Source organism: Cyanistes caeruleus, chromosome 8 (assembly GCF_971803275.1).
Source record: "Cyanistes caeruleus chromosome 8, bCyaCae1.hap1.1, whole genome shotgun sequence".
Classification (NCBI taxonomy): domain Eukaryota; kingdom Metazoa; phylum Chordata; class Aves; order Passeriformes; family Paridae; genus Cyanistes; species Cyanistes caeruleus.
In genome coordinates, this window is record NC_141708.1 from 30,467,146 (window position 1) to 30,487,794 (window position 20,649).

The 20,649-nt window shown below is 38.6% G+C and overlaps 1 protein-coding gene across 6 annotated transcripts in view; it reads right to left on the reverse strand.

The window, feature by feature from the left end:
- JMJD1C (jumonji domain containing 1C) overlaps nt 1–20,649 on the reverse strand; it is a 174,845-nt gene that overhangs the window by 112,361 nt on the left and 41,835 nt on the right. For 3 of the 6 annotated variants that reach the window (XM_086899813.1, XM_086899803.1, XM_023930199.2), the window contains exon 2: nt 140–304. In XM_086899813.1, the coding sequence (XP_086755939.1) occupies nt 140–304 (165 nt within the window). Of the gene's footprint in view, nt 1–139; nt 305–11,648; nt 11,718–14,309; nt 15,036–20,649 lie in introns of those variants that run through there. The other 3 variants (XM_086899816.1, XM_086899808.1, XM_086899810.1) reach the window with 2 other exon arrangements.

The following is a 20,649-nucleotide window of genomic DNA, read 5'->3' on the forward strand; positions in this document are numbered from 1 at the left end:
TTTCTTATCCTTTTCTTACCCTTCTCCCCCTCCATGCTCACTACTTCCCACCATCACTGAAATAATTTAGACAGTTTCTTAAGGACAGAATTAAAGAGAATTAAATCTTTTAGTAAATGCAATTGTTGAAGTATCTTACCAATGCAGGCCATTGAATTTGTTTGATCTTTGATCCCTGAGTCTGGCTTGGGTCCTTTCTTTTCGCCCAGACCAGCTGGTACTCCACCAAGAAGGTTGCAAAATCTTCATAAACTTTAACCCATTCTCGCTTTTCCCATTCAAGATCATCAAATTCCACATATACCTGGGGGAATTTAAGAAAGGAAAGGCCATACATTATTACACATACACAACATATGTTCATATACACACACTTTTCAATGCATACATTAAAAAATTTAATGCAAGATTTTTTTTATTACCCATTTTAATGCTGTGGTTTTGAAATTACATAATCAGTTTCTGCACCACAAAAGACAGTTTTCTTGGCAGTCCATTTGTGCTGAAGAGAGTTACATTTACTAAAACATTACCACTAATATTGGATGTCATATCTCATGAACAAAAAGCATTACACTAAGTATTTAATAGTAGCATTCAAGTAATACATACAGCTATCTACATAATCAGTAAATATTAAGAATACTTCTAATGTTCAGCAGTTCAAATACGTCATGTCATACAAATCAACCAACCAATGAAATGGTTTTAAAGGAAAAAGAAGTCAGTTGGAACAGCACCAGAAAGGACATCCTGAACCTGCAGACCTTGCTACTACAAGCAAGTCCAACACACACCAGCTCACAGAAGCAGCTCAGTTTCTTGCTGTTTCTGTCCTCCTGCAATCAACAATAACACCATGTTTTGTTTCCAGCTAGATTAATGTGAAGCCAGTTTGTAACTATTTGATTTTGTGCCATCCCTGTCCCTCCCCAACACAGAACAGCTGTACCTTCTTTCCTCAATTGCATTCACTAAACAACTAATTTAAATACACCAAACTTTTTGTCTCCTCTTGTACAGAGCAGAGGGATCTCAAAGCTGTCCAAAAGCTATCTGCACTACCAAATACAACTCTGCTAAACCCATTACATTTCAAAATCACAGAATTTATTTTAAATTAAAAAAAAAAAAACCAAAAACCCTCAACATAGTAAGTTGTTCTCTTTTTGCAATTATGAGAAATTTCATAAGAAAAATCAGCTGCCAAAATACAAAAAAAGGCATGGCTTGTTACACTAAGTGGAGATGGAGGGAGGATGCTTTCCCACTCTTCTGGACTTCAGCTCTCAGCCACACCCAAGGCAATTTCCAAAACTGGGGTTTCATCCTTTATCCACTTCTGAGAACTTGATATCATTGTCACAGAAATATTCTTCTCTTTTAACTCTGATTAATTTTAGGCCTACAACATACTTTCTTGTCTAGACTTTCTGTCTCACACTTTCAAATATGTACTACACAGTGCATCTCCTCATCTTGTCTTTCTCCATTCTGACTACACAAATTTCCACCAAGCCACTTCTCACTCCTGTATCCAAATTCATCATTACAGTTTTCCCTCACAGATACTTTTAACCCATATTATTCCCACTCCATTCCCACACATTTTCCTTTTCCCTTCTGTCTTTAAAGCATTAAGATCAAGAATCCTCTCACATCCACTGTTAATTACTACAGCTATAGCCACTTATTCTAACAAAGCAAGTAGAAAACAGCAGCAAAAACTATTTTCACTTTAAAAATCCACTTTTTAATAACTTAATTTCTAGAGACTAATTCTAAAATATGTAATAAAGTTGCAGAGTATTCATTTCTTAATCAAAAGAATTAACAGGAACAGTTAACAGTAAACAGAGTAAAAATTTAAAACACTGGCAAGAAAGCACATCGTATCCCAAATCATTCTAGCAGCATTCATTATCTTGTATTTGTAGCTACTTCAAAGCCTTCTGCAGAAACATTTCTAAATTCTGTCATTTGATCAATTGTAAAGAAAAACTTCAGTGACAGTACAGTTAAAAATCATTCTCTAAATTCACCTTCCTCCTGGTCTCTCATCCTGCAAATTCCACTCCATTTCAGATTGGTCAAATAATTTTGTTTTAGTATCTGGAAAGACAGTTAACTAGGGTAGTCTATAGCAAGGTGTTAAGAGGTTCAGCACCAGACTTCTCACAACAGTAGATTTTAAAAAAATTGAAGGCAAGGGGAATCAAGTGAATAAATATTTTTGAAAGACAGAGGTAAGTCTAAAAAAGAGTTAGTAGTTTAGAAACATCCACACTAAAAAATACTGTATCTTCTGGACACTGGCCTAAATTTGTGGATAGCTGTGATACAACCTAATGTTTGTGTGCAAGTTTTGCACCCCAAATAAACCAAAATCTGGTGCAGCAACAGTGGGAGCTATTGCTGAGCTATTTTCAGAGTATCCCGGCACCATCCAATTAGATCTTCAAAGGAGCAGTTCCAAGAAAAGTGGAAAATGGTAGTGTGGCACAGAGCCAGTCTGCCATTGCTCAGGGCACCATATTCTGCCTCTAGCATGATGCACACTCGATACTTGGAAATTAATTCTGCCAGCTTCCACCACTTTCAGGTTTCCATGACAAGATTGTTAACTATCTGCTGGCTTTTTAAAGTTCATTTTTGAAAAGCAGAAGAGAGACAAAATGCATTGCCTAGTCATTGCCTATTCTCTCCTTGGCAGGAAAATTAATTTTTCTAAAGCAACAGTAGCCTCCAAAGAATAGAGGCTTCCCCTTTCTCTGTACACTGATCTCACACACACAGATGAGCACTATCTAAAACAGAACAATTTATGAAAGGGAGTAAAAAGGGGGAAAGATGAGGAAAGAAAGCAATCCAGCAACTTATACCAACAAAATAAAATATATAGCCAAAGTTAGACCCTCTAAGGAGTACAAAGCCTAAAAATATTTAATCTTTTTAGCTCCACTGACAGAACTCTATACAGCAAGAAACTCTACATTTGCCTCCCTAAGGATGAATGTTGATTTTGAGACTTTTCAGCCAAATTTTTCTTCCTTGCCTTGTCAGCTATTTGTGAATAGAGATTATATGTTTGTGTGCCCAGAGTAGCTGAAGTCTTCACACCATGTATGCATTCTCTTGAATAAAAAAGAGAATTTCACACTGGAGTGATATTATATTTATAATTGGCATTAATGTGCTAATTTTGTAACTCATTGCTATTTTCCAACAGGAAGCAGCATAAGCTTTTAACATGCTTTTCCAAGGAAAGCAAGACAACAGATTTATCTCCAATGGAGTCAGCCAAGCAATTGCAACAAAATATTGTTACTTCAAAGCCCAAACAAAACAATCATGGTGAAATTCTCTACATGCAGTGCTGTGATCCAGAGTTTTCCAGTCATTTCTGCTCCAAATAAATACACCTGACCAAACAAATTCTGAAACTCTTTAGAACTGTCATGAAAGCAATGTTGACTTCCAAAAAATTTTACTTAAAATGTTAAAAAGCATAGTCCATGCATCATCCACTTTTTAAAACTACTTGAGTGCATTGTTATCCAAGTTCTGTTTGCTCTCCTAAGGGAAGAGAGTACAGTTTCCCCTTTATCACCTAATAATTGTTAGCAAAATGTTTACTTCTAGGAAAGTTATTTCTAGGAAGAAAAAAATATAAGCAACCTTTCTGAAGATGTTTTCAATAGGGCCAAGAAAACACTACTTCTGTACAATATTAAATGGTCTTTCGTCAACATCAGTTTCCCTACTATCTTCAAGGTGAGCCTCAGAGTGCATCTCACTGAGTTTCACTCTAGAATATTATGCCATGTTCCATTATTACACATATATACCTTATAAGCAAATTATAAGTGTTGAGAACTCCAAACTCAGTTGGTAAAAATTACCTATGCAATTCAAACTTATGCAACTTAAGATAGACCTAGATCTCTTAGCATAAGAGATCTTTAATCTCTCATTAAAGATTAAAAAAACAGCTGTCAATTTTCCAGCCTTGTGATGTATGGTCAAGTGAATACACAAATGTAAACCTTGTATGTAATTTAACAGAAATTTACTTAAAACACACACAGCTATAGAAAAGCATGTTTCAGTGGCAATAAATAGAGTATTTTTACAACAGATTTTTACAAGAAAATTTTTTTTTACAATAAAATTTTTACATTTTACAGTGCATGATACCATCAGTGAAGGAAAACAAAAATTTTCTGTTTGACACCTCCAAGTTATACATAGTAACTAAAAGAATCAGAAACTTCATTACAAGATGTCAGAGCAAAATTCAAAATACAAGTTCAAATTAGTTCTTCCCTTATTCCCCAGTGTTAATTGCAACCTGTAAATTTTAATTCTGGGGAACAAGCGTTCTATGGGAAGTTTAAGAAAGGCTTATTCTTGGCTAAGTAACAAGGGTTCTGGGAGTTTCTTGTTTTTGAAAGAAAATCTATCTACAGGAAGGAAATTCCAGGCAGCCTAGGGAGGAGGCAGCACCTCCTGCTGCTGCCGACAGAGGTGGATGGAGGTGGCGAGTCCAGGGATCCCACACTGAACCACCAATGGCAGTGATTAGGGGTTTGAAATTGGCGGGAATGTTTCCAGAGTTCTGAACCCTGGACAACTCTGACACCTTGCTCAGCTCTGGTCTACTTTCTCAACATAGTACACAGCTGAAAATTAAAAGAAAGTACACTAGACTCTGAAAATTTTATCCATCTCCTGACTGAGATGGATGTGATTGTGAAACATCTAGCTGGTATAAACTAAGGCTAGTTACATAGGGAATGGAGACAGTAAGAGTGCTTTTATAAAACTTAATCTTCCCATCCTGTTCCAAAATATCCTTGACTTCTCAGGTTTTTACAAACTGTTTCTTTCATGGAGATGGCATTACCCAGCAGTCAAGTCTTTCTAAATATGTCTTAACCTAATCAAATGCAATCAAAGCACAAGTTACTATAAAGCAAAACAGCTTAACAAAGGAAAATTATTACTCTGTTATGCAAGTGCTATCCATTTCCACATGGAAAAGTGGTGAAATAGCAACCAAAGGCAGCGGTAGGGAATTTTCTTTAATAAAAGGCTTGCAATGTTGCTTTTTGTTACCAGAATTTCCTCAGTCGTTCACATTAGCATTTCACAGTCAGTCTACAATAAAAAGAGCACTTAAAAAAAGCATTTTAAAATACATTGGCATTACCCATATAGCTTAAAAGCAACTGAAACTGATGAAATAATGGCAATAGATTGGTCTTTAACTAGCATATACTTTAGTATTAAAAGTTGAGGCTTACTGCCTCCACGTATTCTTAAAAATATACAGCATTTTTACTGCACATCAGATCTGTTCATTCACTTATATTTGCAGTCAAGAAAGTAAATAGTTTTGACAAAAAGTACTAAATGTATCATGTATTTTTTTAGCCAGGGTGAGTAGATACAATACCATGGAGAGTCTGTAGAAGACCTGAAATTTTCTTGACAAAATCAGTACTCCACAATTTAAGGAACATAACAGCTTGTCTGTAAAATGCAAGAGCCATGCCTCTAACTCTCTAGCATTAGAAAAAAAAGCTGTAGAATCTGATGTCTTACAGACATGAACACTGAAAGCTCCTTAGAAGATGGGACAAATTAGTAGTGTGAGTTATTTTATGCTATTTCAGCTCTTAAAACATGAAAATGTTTTAACAAATATTCAAATCTGCACATCTGTTTTGATTATTTGTGGAGTTTGCAAGAAGTAATAAATTTAAGGGCAGAAGATTTAGTTTTCTATTAAATAAGAAGAGAAAGTCCTGCTACTTTCAGATGAACTGTGGAAATCACAAATAGACAATTCCTCAAAGATTAAATCCTGTTTGATATACTGTACTACCATGAGGCATTATACTGATAATTCTGAAGACTTAAATTCTCTGTTTATTCAAAAGAAAATTGAATAGATGTAGTATCCCAGCAGTGGTCCTCAATCATAAGATGGAAAGCTGAAGTCTACAAAAAGGGAGGCTGGTTCATTATCTGCAGAGTATTAAGTCTCTGTTGTGTTGCTTCAGGATTCACAACTGCTTGGAAACCACCCTTTTTTTTTTTCCCCTAACGATTCTAGATCTGTCCAACAGAAAAGCACCAAGACTTACTTCCTCCCATTGACAGACCACACATAACACCATCCAGCTATAGCTCTACTGAAATGCAAGGAGACAATCTCTCCAAAAACACTACTCTCATTACTGCAGGAGGAATACAATCTGCAGCCTCAGGATCATCTGCTCAAAATTTATAAAACTATAGATGAGCCTGTGTCATTGCTTGAATCACACAGTGACAGACACACTCAATCTGAGGCCACGCTTTTACTGACAACATTGCTCAATAGAACTCGGAGATGGCAGAATAATGAAGACAACCTAGATCTCTCAACAGGCTTCTGAATAAAGCACAGGTACCCACTCACTGGAAGACATATGCCATGTGCAGAAGGGAACAGGGCCAGATGCAGCAAATACATGCTATAATAAACAAGGATTTTCCAGGTAGCTTTCTTATATTAAGCTTTAAAAAAATAAATATCCTACAAATACAGAGAGCCCTCGAAACAAAAACAATTATTTATTTCCAGAAAACAGTAGTCTCAAGGTACATTACAGGGTAAGAAACTATCAACATGTACATTTGATGGTCTATTTTCAAACCTTAATTCTTCATTCCTCAAAATGCATGCCTGAACAGACAGTAAAGTAGCCTCTGCAGAAGAAAAATGCAGAAAAAAAAGGGTTGCAAAACTGAAGAAAAATACCAGAACTATTGCTGTAGTCTGTAGCTTGGATTGCTAAGCAACCATCACATCACGTAGAGCATGAAGTAGAGATTGCAGAGAAGATGACAGAATAAATAAAGCATCCTTCTTGCATGCCCAAATACCATCCTTGAAAATAAAGAAAACTATCTAACACAAGAATGTGACTTTCATCCCATAATTTAAAATGCATATTCTGAAGAGAAAGCTGAAGAACATATGATCTACATTGAAATGAAAGGGAAAGAACACCCATACTTCTTGTATGTGATTTTTAAATTAATTTCTAAAAAAAACCCCCTTCTCTTTGATAAAAAGATAATCTATAGAAGTGCCAAGTTTTACTTTACAAGCTATTTAAATCACTGTGTTTAAATTATTTGACATACCTATTTTTCAAATCTTTTTCCAAATTCAGATCTTAACAGCAAAGTGAAGTGACACGCAAACCAGAAATTAAATCATGACTTTACTAGACTTACAAAGAAACCAAAGTCAAGTAGACCCTTTGAAAGATGTTTAAATTCCAGAAATGTACTGAATTACTTATCCCAAGTGAGAAATAGAAGTGACTTACCATTTTAAGAAATCACAGCCTATTGAATCATAACTAGGTAAAATAAGCACATCGCAAAAAAACCTCCTGGCCCTTCAGGCTTGAAAAAAATCTTTCTAATTCTTTTCACTATTACGCAACATAGGAAACTTTTACTATACCTAGATTTCTAAATGATCATGTCTAAAAACAGTAGTTAGGAAGCACACATACTATAGAAACCTACACATGTAATTTAAAAAATAGTTTTTTGTTTTCAAATCAGATGTGATTTTAAATAGGGTAAACTAAAAGCCAATTAAAAAACTTCCATGATTTAGATGACTTGTTAAAAGCAATTAATCTGTGCTTATACTAACATTAGTAATGTCATACTAAAAAGACCAACACCTGTCTTAACACTTAATAAGGAAACATTATTGTTAAATTTCAATTTTAAAAGATTATGCTGACTTTAGACTGCATATATCTATCATTTGAAGATATAACTAAAACCAACAAAAAATAACTGCCAGACTATTTAAAACACTAACTATTAATAGATTTAAGTAAATTTTTACAATGTAATGCTTCATTAATGAAGACAAAGCTTGTCCACCCGGCCATCAGCAACCACAATGCACTACAAGAGGTTAAATTAAAGTGAATGGTGAAAGGAATAAGGTCACCTCCTAGTCAGAAGTCATCAATTGCTATTGTTCCTCATTCCCAATCTGAGATTGAAACAGAAATCTGCCTCTCCTGAAGCAGGAAACTTAACCAAACAACCTGGCTGCTGCTTTACCTAGCAAGGTATGGCTGAAAAGCCACTCGTGGGGAAACAGCTCAACTTCAGTCCTCCTGAGAGTCTAAACATACAGTCTAAATGCAAAAAAGCTGGCCCTTTGGAGATGATCAGGACATTAGCAAGAAGCTACAGTTACCTGAGTTTTTCTGATGTCTCACTCCACCTGAATAGCCCAAACCTGACACACTGCTAAAGGGAATCAAGAGACTAGAAGCACAGGACCTTCCCTATTTCTACCAAGACAATCCAATCAGCCATCTTAAATAGATGAGGAGCCAAAACAGCCATCTTTCCAAGTTTCAAAGGATTGACCCTGACTGAGGACTAACCCTGACTAAGGACCTAAAAGTACTTATGAGCATCTACCCCGACAGAGGTTCAACCTGATTTATATACTGTTAGAAAAAGTGGCATCCTCCCAAATCCACAGTGCAGACACTGATTAAACAATGTAATTTGGAACAGCAAATCTTTATTTTAAGTGAAACAGAAGAGAGACTGTAAAAGAAAAGCAAGATTTTGAGATGAACTGTTCATACTCATACTTTGAAATCCAGGCTTGGAAAGGCCAAGTGCCTCTCAACTGCTCTGCGTGCCCACATCATCCTCCACACAACAAGACAAACAAATAAGGAGTGGGCTCATAAATAATTTCTTTTTTGTCAGATAAAGCCAGAGATATCAAAAAGATACCAGCAAATACTTAGCATAGTGACAAATCACCAGAGGAAGCTGGCCAGTAGATTTTGTTTGTACTGGAGACATTTTCTCAAGGCCTAGCTCATAACAACAGAAAAAATTCCAGGAGACAAACTCAAGTTTTTGCTCTCCTTCGTTATCTTACAGGAATTAAGAGAACTATGGAGGACTATTCCAAGAGTAACCAGGAAACCAAGCGAAAAATTCAGCAACCAAAAAGAGACAGTATATTGGAATTTTTATAAATTGTTGTCAATTACAAAATGGTAATTTTCTGTATTCTGACAATACAGTATTTGCTATTGTAATCAAGACTGTTTACCTTAGGCAATAAGTCAAACAAACAAATCTCAGCAAGCGGATGAGAAAATAGCAGTAATAGTAACAATAATCAATCTTCTGAAGCAAGACAAAATGTTAGTGAAATATTTATCTACTTCATTGATCATCTGCTAAAATCTTTGCAGATATTTTCCAGGCCTTTTTTCCATTATAAGAGGACTAGGATATTTGAGTAGGGAAGTTAGTGTACTGTATCAATTACTTTAAAGCTTTATCTCTTATTAGAGAAGAACATGTTACAGTTTTAACAGTAATTTGCTGTCTTCTTTCCTCCACTTCACATGCTATCTATAACCACACTGCAAACTGTTTCTCCTGGTCCTGGAAAAACCACCTCAAAGCAGAACAATAACGACAGCTTCTAAGTTCCTCCTAGCTAAGATGCAGAGATGCTTGACTTTGGCTGTTTTGTTCAAGTTCTATTTTTTTTTTTTTTTAAATCTGAATAGTTATAGTATTCTCTTGTAGTGTTGTGACTGTATTCAGTGCTATCTCACAAGCTGATTTACTGTTTTGTTGTTTAAGAGTCAGCTTCATATTACCACTCCAGCCTTTTAATTTCAACCTCCTCTACATGTCATCTTTCAGTACTACATCTCTGTTTCCTTTACACTTGTCTAGTTTTTCACACTGGAGAGTCACTCACTGAAAAACACGTACATATAATTTTCCTGATGTAATGAAAAAGTTGAAGACACCTGCTAATAAAAGATTCATAAACAAAATTTACCCAGGTTAACGTCTTTCCTATAGGTTAAGTGCAGCATTAGACAGAAAAGTAAGATCCGTACTCAAGAGGTTGAAGCTTCAAAGGATTAAAATAGACTTTTAAGGTCTACATGATTTTCTTTTATTTTTCCATCTGCATACCAAACTGCAAGGCTAGATTTTACAAAGAATTGGGTCATTACAGTTCACAGTTTGCTAGCTCATAAATGTCCACAAACTGGGATCAAAGTTTATTCAACTCTGAACTGATATATCTCCAACAATTACTAAAAGGCCAGAGGAGATTAAGAGCAGGACTGGTGGCATATGTGAGCAAACATATCAGAAAACAGCCTATCAAAGCTAAGCAACATTTTGGGAGCAGGAGAGGAAATGTAACCACGGCTTCCTGGTGTTTCAGACTGTCTTAATCCACATCCTCAATTTCCTCTTTGCCATAATGGCCACTCCTGAGTCACAGATATCTCAATGTCTGAGCAAAAAAAAAATTACACCTCTATAAATAATAGGTGAATTATTCAGAAATACAGCAGCATGATAAGTAATTCAGGAAATAATCTTTTCCATTTTGCATCAGAAGATGGTTTACATCAGAATGAAGACATTAGCAATGTGGACAGTCTGGTCCCAACTTAATAAAGCACTCACCTTTTGTCAAAGTATTTCAAAAGTCTTTTAATAGTAATTCATCTATGTTTAGCTTTTTTAAAAAAAAGAACCAAAAAACCCAAAAAAAACAAATCAAAAACTTCAGTCACTGATACTGAGTTGGAAGGTTCTGGCCTCATTCCATGACAACAAACAAGTCGCAAAGTCTGTGCTTCATATCCATTCTCTAGACCAAGAGTACAACCAATTCAGCCCTGTGTTGCCTCCTCTGACCACAAATTCCTTGGGAACTGAGATTATGTTAACATGACACTGAATGTATTGCAGATTGAATGTTGGTGGGTTCTTAGGTGCAACTGAGGTGTTACAAGACAAATTGCGCTGGATCATAGAACTACAAAGACGAGCTCCTCTGAACAACTGTCTGCTTTGTTGTTGCAGCTGCTAAGGCTACACCTCAGGATGAATGGCTTCAAATAAACAGAATTACTGATGCAGAAAAGCTTCAGGAAAACAGGGGTGAAAATCACTTAAGGTTACAGAAATCACTCACGATACATATATGAAAATTCTTTCAATGTGTTTGTCTTAACAAACAAGTTAAGTGTTATTCATAAGAGAAACTTTTGCTCTGTCAACTAACATCACTTTTTGTCCAAGAAAATTTATCAAAAATGTGAGATCATTTAACCTTTTACATCTTATTAACTAACTTGTTTCACTATCACAATCATTCAAACTACAGAGAAATGTTTGATTTTCACCTTAATTGCATGATTGTTTTAAAGCTTACACCATATCTTTTGTTAATTAGAGATTGTCCTAGAAATATCCAATGTACTTCAACTCAAAAAAGTGAAGGCAATGAAATGTTATGCATTTTCAGCTCCCCTAGTAATTCCTTTCAAAGATCTTTCCAAAGGAGGAAGAATAGATCCATTGGTAAGACCAACAGAAGAACAGGCCCATCAGATAACACAATCAAACCTTTTCTGCTTAAGGCCGGAAGTAAAGACATAAGAACAAAATATTGGCAATGAGTATACATCAGAAGCTCTCTAATGAACCAAACTGATCACCTTAATTACTGCATTAGCCATCTCTTGGTTACTTACTATTAAAAAGTCAGACACTCATTGTCACAACAGCAATGTGGATGCAGAAGAGCCGGCCGAGCTTCTCTCCTGGAAGCAAGACACCTTTCACTCAGAGAGAGACAATGTATCGCTCCCAGGGCTCTTTGAGTTAGTTATGTTAAACTGTTGTGTCCCATTGGTGCTCCCCCCTGCTGTCCCACCCCGATACATGTATCTCGGGCTCCCCCCGCCCCTCTCCTCCCCCATAAATACCCCAGGTTTTCCCCTGTTGGAGGGATTCGCTGTTGCCGGCACCCTTCGCCGAAGTTCTGCCTGAATAAAAGGATTTGCCTTGGTGGAACGCTGGACCAGCATTCTCGTCCCTGCTTCCTGTGTTGCCTGCCTGCCTGCCGCCGAGCCGAGCTGAAATCACTTAATTACTGCTGAGCCTGAGCTGGAATCACTCGACTGCTCGAAGCTGCTCACGCGCTTTGACCCGGCCCTTCTTAGGGCCGTTTCTCTAGAGAAGTCGCGGTGCTCCGGGCTTTCCGTCACCGCGGGAACTGGCGTCCAACATGGGTCGGCATTTGATTTGATGTCGAAGTGCGGGGCCACTCCGCGCTCTGCTTGAAGTTTCCCGAATGCCAGTTCTGTCTGGGGAACCGTTGGTGGGCTGGTGGTTGTATAGAATGTCTCTCTGGACAGTCTTTGAAAAAATGTCCAGGCTCACCACAATTAAAACAACAATTTATGTTGGGGTCTGCAGCATAAGCTCCAGATATCGCTTCTGCCACTCCCTTAACCACTGCAAGTGCCACTTTATTCTCACTTGAGGCAGAGGAGTGTTTGGTGCAGGCTTCAACCATCTGATCTATGGTTGGTTCAGGGTCAAGTGAGAGGGCTCGCAAAACTGCTTTGCACTCCGGATTAGCATTGGCCATTGCTATTTTTACTAATAATTCCTTTTGCGCCTGAGGGCTCTCTATCTGCTTTTCAATGGCCACTTTTAACTTATCAATATACTTAATAAAAGACTCAGTTGCCCCTTGCTTAATACTGGTGAAGCACTGCGTTGGCACTTTATCATCAGGGGTGGTAAAAAGAGATATCTTTTAGCATTAGCATTAGCTATATCCTGTAATGCTGCTTCAGGCAATTCCCAGGCCTGATCTCGGGGCTGTTGGAAATCTCCTTCTTCTGCTAATTGCTCTAAAGTAAAATTAGGTCTGTTAGCATCCCTTGCATAAACATCTGCCAATTGCTTTAAATGTTTTTTCCACTGCCTCTCCCACAACATGTACTCAGCTGGGGAGAGAAGGCAGTTCATAATATTCTTGATGTCATGAGGGACCATGATGTGGGAAGAGAAGGAGGCTTCTAGCAAGTGTTTAAAAAAATGTGAACTCCTGCCATCTGTCTCGGCAGCTTTACAAAGTTCCTGCAGTTCCCTATAATGAAGGGACTCCCATGCAGCAAAACCTGTGCCGCTGTCCTGTGTCTCTTCATTATTACAGGAAAGGCAAGTATTTTTCAGGACAGAGCTGAGTTCCCTGCCCATGTGTCTTCCCTCTGCACCTCAGCCCAGTGGTCTTCATAGTCAGAATCTGAATAAGATTCACTGTTCTCATCTCCTAGTGGAGATGGGGGGCGCTTGCTAGCAGCGCGGGGGGCTGGATCGGGTGCCTAGAGCTGGCCTTTTTGTGGCTGCGTGGGGAAGCCGGCGTGGCCCTGCTCTGGCCGGAGCCGCCCCGACCTCCGGGGCAGAGGGACCCAGGGGTGGGCAGGCCGCTGGGGACGGGGCCCCGGCACAAAGGGACAGGAGCGGAGTCCGCGACGGGGAAAGGTTTCCTGATGGATGAGGTGGGGCCCGACGCGGTTACACCCAACGACGCAGTGGGGGGGGGGGGGGGGGGGGGAACAGGACGCGGCAGGAAGAGAAGGGGTGAAGGCGGGAAAGCGGCCATTTTGGGCATCGAGGACGGGAAAACCGGGGTGGGAGTGGGACAAAATGGCGGGGCTGGCCACACTGCCGTCGCCATCTGTGCTAACGCTAGGAACTGGGGGGAACACAACCGGGTGTGAGGGCATAGGGGAGAGGGTAGAGGAAAGACCCAGAGCGGCATGGCCACTGCTGCCCTTGCACGGGTAGAGAGACGGTGGGAAGGTGTCAGGGATACGGCAGCAGCCCTGTGCCCTGAGGCAATGTCTACCCGCCAACTGGCTCTCAGATAGGGAAAAGGGTTTGGGGTCATTTGGAGGGGCTGACGGGGTTGGGGGGTTTAACTGGGGACCCAAAACTCCCTCTTCTTTTTTTCCCTCTTTTTCCAATGAGAAAATAATATTTTGAAACACAGGAAAGAATTTTGTAACAGAAAAATCTCCCTTAGCTTTATATAGAAAGTATATAACTTTCTTCCCACATTAGCCCAAAAAATTCCTGATTTAGCAGAGTCCGAATTAATCTTAAAATGTTTAAAAACCCAATGAATAAATCTTTTTAAATCCCCTTTAGAAAACTTAAAATTTCCCGTTTTTAGGGTATTCACAACTTGGATATAAAAGTCCCTCTCAGGTGGGGTCAGTCTCCATACAGAGGACTCATTCCCCATCCTTTTTCACTCCCCACCCAGCAGTAAAACAGCAAAGAAAAAAAGAAAAAAAAAAGCCCGAAAAAAGAAACCTCTCACGGGATAGACTTACAATTTCTCTTTGGCAGATGCTGGCGGGCTAAAAAAAAGCTGCTGGGTAGGTGGTCACCTGGCGGCCGGTCCTCAGGGGCTTTCCTTGCCCCAGATGGTCAGACGAGGGTCCCGGTCGCAGCCTCTTGGATCGCTTCTTGCTAAAACGCAAGGAAGCTTCCTCGAGGGGCGGTGGCTCGAGTGGCAGCTCGCCTCGCAGTTAAAACTGCAGGCAGACGCTTCTTCCGGGCTCCTTCGAAGGCCCCGCGTTTGGGACGCCAGTTGCCGCGGCGACGGAAAGCCCGGAGTACCGCGACTTCTCTAGAGAAACGGCCCTAAGAAGGGCCGGGTCGAAGCGCGTGAGCAGCTTCGAGCAGTCGAGTGATTCCAGCTCAGGCTCAGCAATAATTAAGTGATTTCAGCTCGGCTCGGCGGCAGGCAGGCAGGCAACACAGGAAGCAGGGACGAGAATGCTGGTCCAGCGTTCCACCAAGGCAAATCCTTTTATTCAGGCAGAACTTCGGCGAAGGGTGCCGGCAACAGCGAATCCCTCCAACAGGGGAAAACCTGGGGTATTTATGGGGGAGGAGAGGGGCGGGGGGAGCCCGAGATACATGTATCGGGGTGGGACAGCAGGGGGGAACACCAATGGGACACAACAGTTTAACATAACTAACTCAAAGAGCCCTGGGAGCGATACATTGTCTCTCTCTGAGTGAAAGGTGTCTTGCTTCCAGGAGAGAAGCTCGGCGGGCTCCTCCGCACCCTCAAGGATAATATTTTTGAATAAATGGCATTTTAAAGAAGATTGTGATGAAAATTTTTTTTAAAACAAGTTTGTTTATGCACAATGGTTTTATAGACTGCAACTATAAGGGCTGTGACTGGGATTTAAAAAAAAAAATCCTCCCTGCAATTGAAAATGCTGCAGAGAAGAGAATAAAAAAAATATATTAATTCAGAATTGTACATACTTTTCTCATAATCTGGTCAAGTTTCTGGAGCAGAACAAGGTTCACCGTATGTCCAAGACAGCTTTTAATGCTAGAAATGATACATACAATAAATGTACCACAAAATGAGGACTGGTACTCTTTAATTCCTCTTTTTTCCCCTTTACTTCCCCACTATCATCTTGCTTATTTAAAATTGAGATACAATTTTTTGTATCCCCTGAGTCAACCATTTCTATACACAAAAAATGAGGGACAACTTCCCCCAAATTTTCAGTACCCATCTGTATTTGCAAGTTTATTTTCTGAGTAGCTCCTAGAATTCCAATAATCACTTATGCTCAGAATCTTTAAAAAAAAAAAGTATGAATGTAACCAAGTCCTTTTTTGTAACAAATGTTAGCACAACTTTATCTACTCCAAGCTCTCTGAATCCAAAAACATCTTGAAAATAAACAAAACCATCCCACAAACTGCAATTGATTGTGCACCTACAGTTACACAGAATACAGACGAGATTTTTGGAAAGACATAGGAAATTAGGTAGTGCCTCAATGGCCTCCACAGGTACCTCAAGCAACTCAGCCTTCCTGCAGCGAAGAATTTGACAATTTTGCTATATTATGATAAATCAGTGCAAGACAAGATAGAGCACAGTCACATCACATTTGTTCCCATTCCCTTAGGGAATGAGCAACAAAATTACTGTTCACGTTAATGGACATGAGTGTTCCCTTCAGGAAAATGAACACACTGTAAGATTATATTTTCGACTAAAGTCATTAGCTGAAGAACTATTTGTGGTATCAGATAACTGCAGTTTTCATTGACAGTGATAAAGAAGTGAATCTGTTTTCAAAACATATCAGGGAATGACAACTAGAGTTTCTACCTTGCACTACAAAATGCCTTCTGCTTCTCTCTATAAACTGTTTAAAATCTGGATGTTATTTCTAAAAGTCAGTCTCATTTCCTTGTGAATTGTATGTAAAATATACCTTCTGCTGCAATCAACTTACTGTGCATAAGAAAGGAACAATTACTCATGTGAAAAAGTCCATTTAGCATTCAAGACAAAAATGCAAGACAGAGAGGTCTGTCTCCTACAGTCAACAAACATTAATACTGCGATAAATTAAAGGAATATGCAATAAATACTTTTGAAAGTAATGCTCATTATTGGATTCTTTACAGCTTCTTGATTGTTATGTCACTGTAATACAAATAACACACATATCATAATTATGAAGAGTTTTAAGAACAGCTGAAACCTACAAGCTTGCAACTTTGATCTACTTTGAGTAGACAACAGTTGCCAGCATTTCAGACAAGTACATATACCAATATTTTTATTCAGTGCACGTATGAAAATTAATAGAGGGCCAAAGGGGGGAAAAATAGCCATGTTTTTCTGCCATGCATTTCACTTCCCACAAAACCAGTAAGATCAAGAGCCTTTACTTCCCAGTATTAAAAAAAAAGGATGCCACAGCTAAAACATATTTTCTTGTCTCCCTCTCAGGGTGGGAAGATCACCACTGATGAACCAGATGAACAAATACTTCACCCACTCGGGGAATCAACTCAGTTCAGTTCCACCATCTCCCACTACCTCATGTTTAGATCAGGCCCAGAAGCAACATTAAATGTCCTGCATACATGCAGGGATAACTTTGCTAGATTTGCTTATAAAAAGGAATCAGAATATTAGCTATAGCACAAAAAGCTTCATCTCATTTGGTAGACAGATTATTAGATAACAAAATGAGCTGCCAAGGAATTTTCACACAAATTCATAGGAATCATAAAATAGAGACATACCTGACAAGTTCTATAGCACTTGAAAAATTCAGTGTTCCTGAGCACTGAGAGCAAAAGGCAAAGATTTGTAAGGCTTTGTAATGTGTGTGGCTTCTCTTACCCTTCCCTCCTAATACTCATGCTAAAAAAAGCAAAAGCAAAACAACAACCACCACATCTTTTCACAGAATACATGTTGCCCAAGAGTCCACGCTAGCAGGACTGGTTGTCAAGACTACCCCTTGCTCTCAATACAGTCTATCTCCTTAGCATGTTTTCTGCACCCAAAATGATGATAAAAATTTTACAACTCCACCCAGTCAAAATTTTTTTAAAAAGCACATATGTATACAGGATATCTAATGCCAAGACAAGATCAATCCTCTTGCAATTATTTCATTTTTTAATTTAGAACCAGAAATAGACAACTTGGTAATTGCATTGTTTTAATTTTAAACCTCTAATCCTTTAAATAATTATTCTTTCCAAATGCATCACACTGAAAAACAATTGCAGACATCTGAGGAAAGCCAGCACCTGCAGGAAAGGGTTTAATCTGGCAAACGCTGGTGTTGAGTTATTCAACACATAAATCTCTTATTAAGTCCCACCTCTTTCCTGTAGTTCTTAACTGCTGGAGTTTGAGAAAACAGACCTCATTTCATGCTAAACTCCCACCACTAAGCAGCTGAATCTCCTGCATTGCTTAGGATACTGTTCGTGAGAGCAGACTTCACATGGAGTCATGCAACATCCTGTTCGAAGCCAAATGCTCCAGATGGGATATGTTTCACTGCTGCCTCACCCTCCCCAGCCCATTTAAGCTTGTTCTTTTTTCTTTGAAAGCATTTATCCCAAACTGATGCTATAACAGCATCAGTTAAAACTGATCTTTTTAGAAAAATACAGTCAAACTAAAACTTACTTAAAATCTAAATGTCTTTATTACAAAAAGAAAAACCCACACCACTTACAATCAAAATATTACTTATCAAAATATTACTTACTTATCAAAATATTTCCATTAGCCAACCAATAACCCAAATGATGCATATAAGAAAATAAATTATTTGATGCAGCTCTATTCTGCAGGAAAATCTGCCTCGTTTCCAAAAGTTTACTAATAATTTAAAAGCATAACATTGTCACACATGTTACTAATCTAATGGAAGTTCTCATTAACATAAGGAAAAAACTGTCTAGTGTGTCCATCACTCTGAACGCTTGCAGTTTCTTAAACATCTGCTAAAGGTCAGATTTCCACTGCATGGAACCAATCAATGAAGCTACACAAAAGTCCCAGCACCATTGGAAGTGCCAAACAAAGACCACTGTTTTACATAAGCAAAGAAACAGCCTGAAGTCTTCCAAAACACTACCAGCAAAGTCTTTGCTCCCATCACCACATACTGTCTACCTGGCAGTGGCTGTTAAGATTTATTCTAGTTTTGCATTTTAGAGCAGAACCCAGTTACTTAATGCCAGCCCATTTTTCCACATGGTTAAATAGTGAGCAGCTGACACCACATACAAAGAAACATTATGAAGACTGGAAAAAAAGGGGGCTGAATATTGACAAAATTGGTGCCTTTGTTTCAACTCAGTGACTTAAACAACAGCACCCCCCCGCCCCCGAGTTGTAAAAAACAGATCTCAGAGTTAAAAAACAGCCTGAAATCATAAAGTTCTGCCCTAAAATCCTTACTGAACAACCTCAGAAATATAATCCAAATACCCTAACAGATTAGGAAATTATTGGCTCCTGCTAAAAACAACATGCTCTTTATTTCAACAGCTTATCACATGTCATAAAACCAGTGCTTTAGCAAGAGCCCACATAGAAGAAATAAGTGATCAATTCCAACACTGCTGAAACTGAGCTTGTTCTATTTTTACACGTAAAATGTTATATTTATATATGGATAATCTGGCATTGATTTACAAGTAAAACCTTCTGCACACAGAAGAGAAGGGCCAGTAACAAAGCAATCTGACAGAATTCAGGGCATTATTTTATGTTAATTATATGTCACTAAATAATCTTCAAAATACAAATTTAGGCTTCTTTTCTAAAATAAGTCTAGTGGCGCTCAGCTAGCTTCTGATCCCCCATCCTACTTGCCACAGCTAGGACAGACCTACCAAATGGTCCAAAGTCCAGTGCCCAAGGGGCACTCCTTACAGAGGGACCACTCCCTAGGCAAATCCAAACAGAAGCACCAGGCCAGGAATCAGGACTATCTGTGGGTCGGAGAAGATGTGGTCCTATGTGAAAGGAGAGGGCTGTACAGCAGACATATATAGTGAGGCATGGATAAAGGGACCAGCACTCCCACAGCAGGACCAGGCTCACTGGAAAGGGCTGTTTAGCAGCAGAACCAGCAAAACAATGGAAGTACAGGCTGCTTCTACAGATAGCTACCAGAAAGTTTTAATGGTATGATAAAACTTGATATTATCCAAGGCACAAAAATTAAATTATTAAAACTGAATTTAAATACATTTCTCAAATAAAAGACTCTCTGTAAGTTGGTTTGGGTTATTACTATTATTATTATTATTGTTATTATTATTATTATTATTATTATTATTATTACCTAATAAAAGCTGAACAGCAATAGGACACGGGAATATTTCAAGGAGACAGTTATTTCTCAGTATCAGTTCCACTTACTCTTTGAAAAATGCACTCAGCTCCTCTGAGCAATCTTTTTTTCCTGATTGGTTCCTGTCTGATCTAGCTGTTAGTGTCTAGGGTGATGCCATTTTTGTGGGACACTTAGGGGTATAGAGTTTTGTCGCATTTCAAAAAATGGAAGGCAGCTCCAGGCCTATCAGTATCCAGCTGTCTTCTTTCAACCATTCAACCAATTCTCCATTCAACAGATGCCAAGAAAATGAACAAACATCTGTATGAGATGCTTCAGGGAAGAGCACAAGGACCAATAAGTTTCTGTGTTTCTTTCAGCAGGTGTGTACAAGTCACCATTATAAAGGGATTTCTTCAAATGATATTTAGAAGCAGTGTTATCACTCATAAGGGAAGATGCAGCAATACACTTACCAATGGTAAATCATTGTAAGGATCACAGATCAATGACAGATTGAAGAATTTGGGTACTTTTATATGTAACATTAGCAACTGCATTGATATACTTGAATATGGATTCTATTTTCAAAAATATTGTACTCAAGAAGCAGCCTGGCCAGATGGGAACATAGAATATATACATACATGAACCCAAAGTACTTACATTAGTTCACATCTCCACACACATATGTGTAGAATATTGGTCTGGCATTCCTATTACTTACAACTACAGAAGATAGGACAAGGCATCTCACTTCTGAAATTGAACTGTATTAGTAACATTCAGCAGGATTTACTTTTGGGAAAGATACTGAAGAGGGTTAATTTCTTCAGCTTTCCAGGACACGAATGTCCACCTTTACCCCAGAGAGGGTGCCAGTTCCAGGGACTTTCTGATGACAGAGTATTACCACACAAAAGAGTAAATAAGTGCCTGTAATGCCTGATAAACATAAACTTAACATACACTACCTTTACTGATTGAATGAACAGCTTGGATAATGACATTATCCAACAAA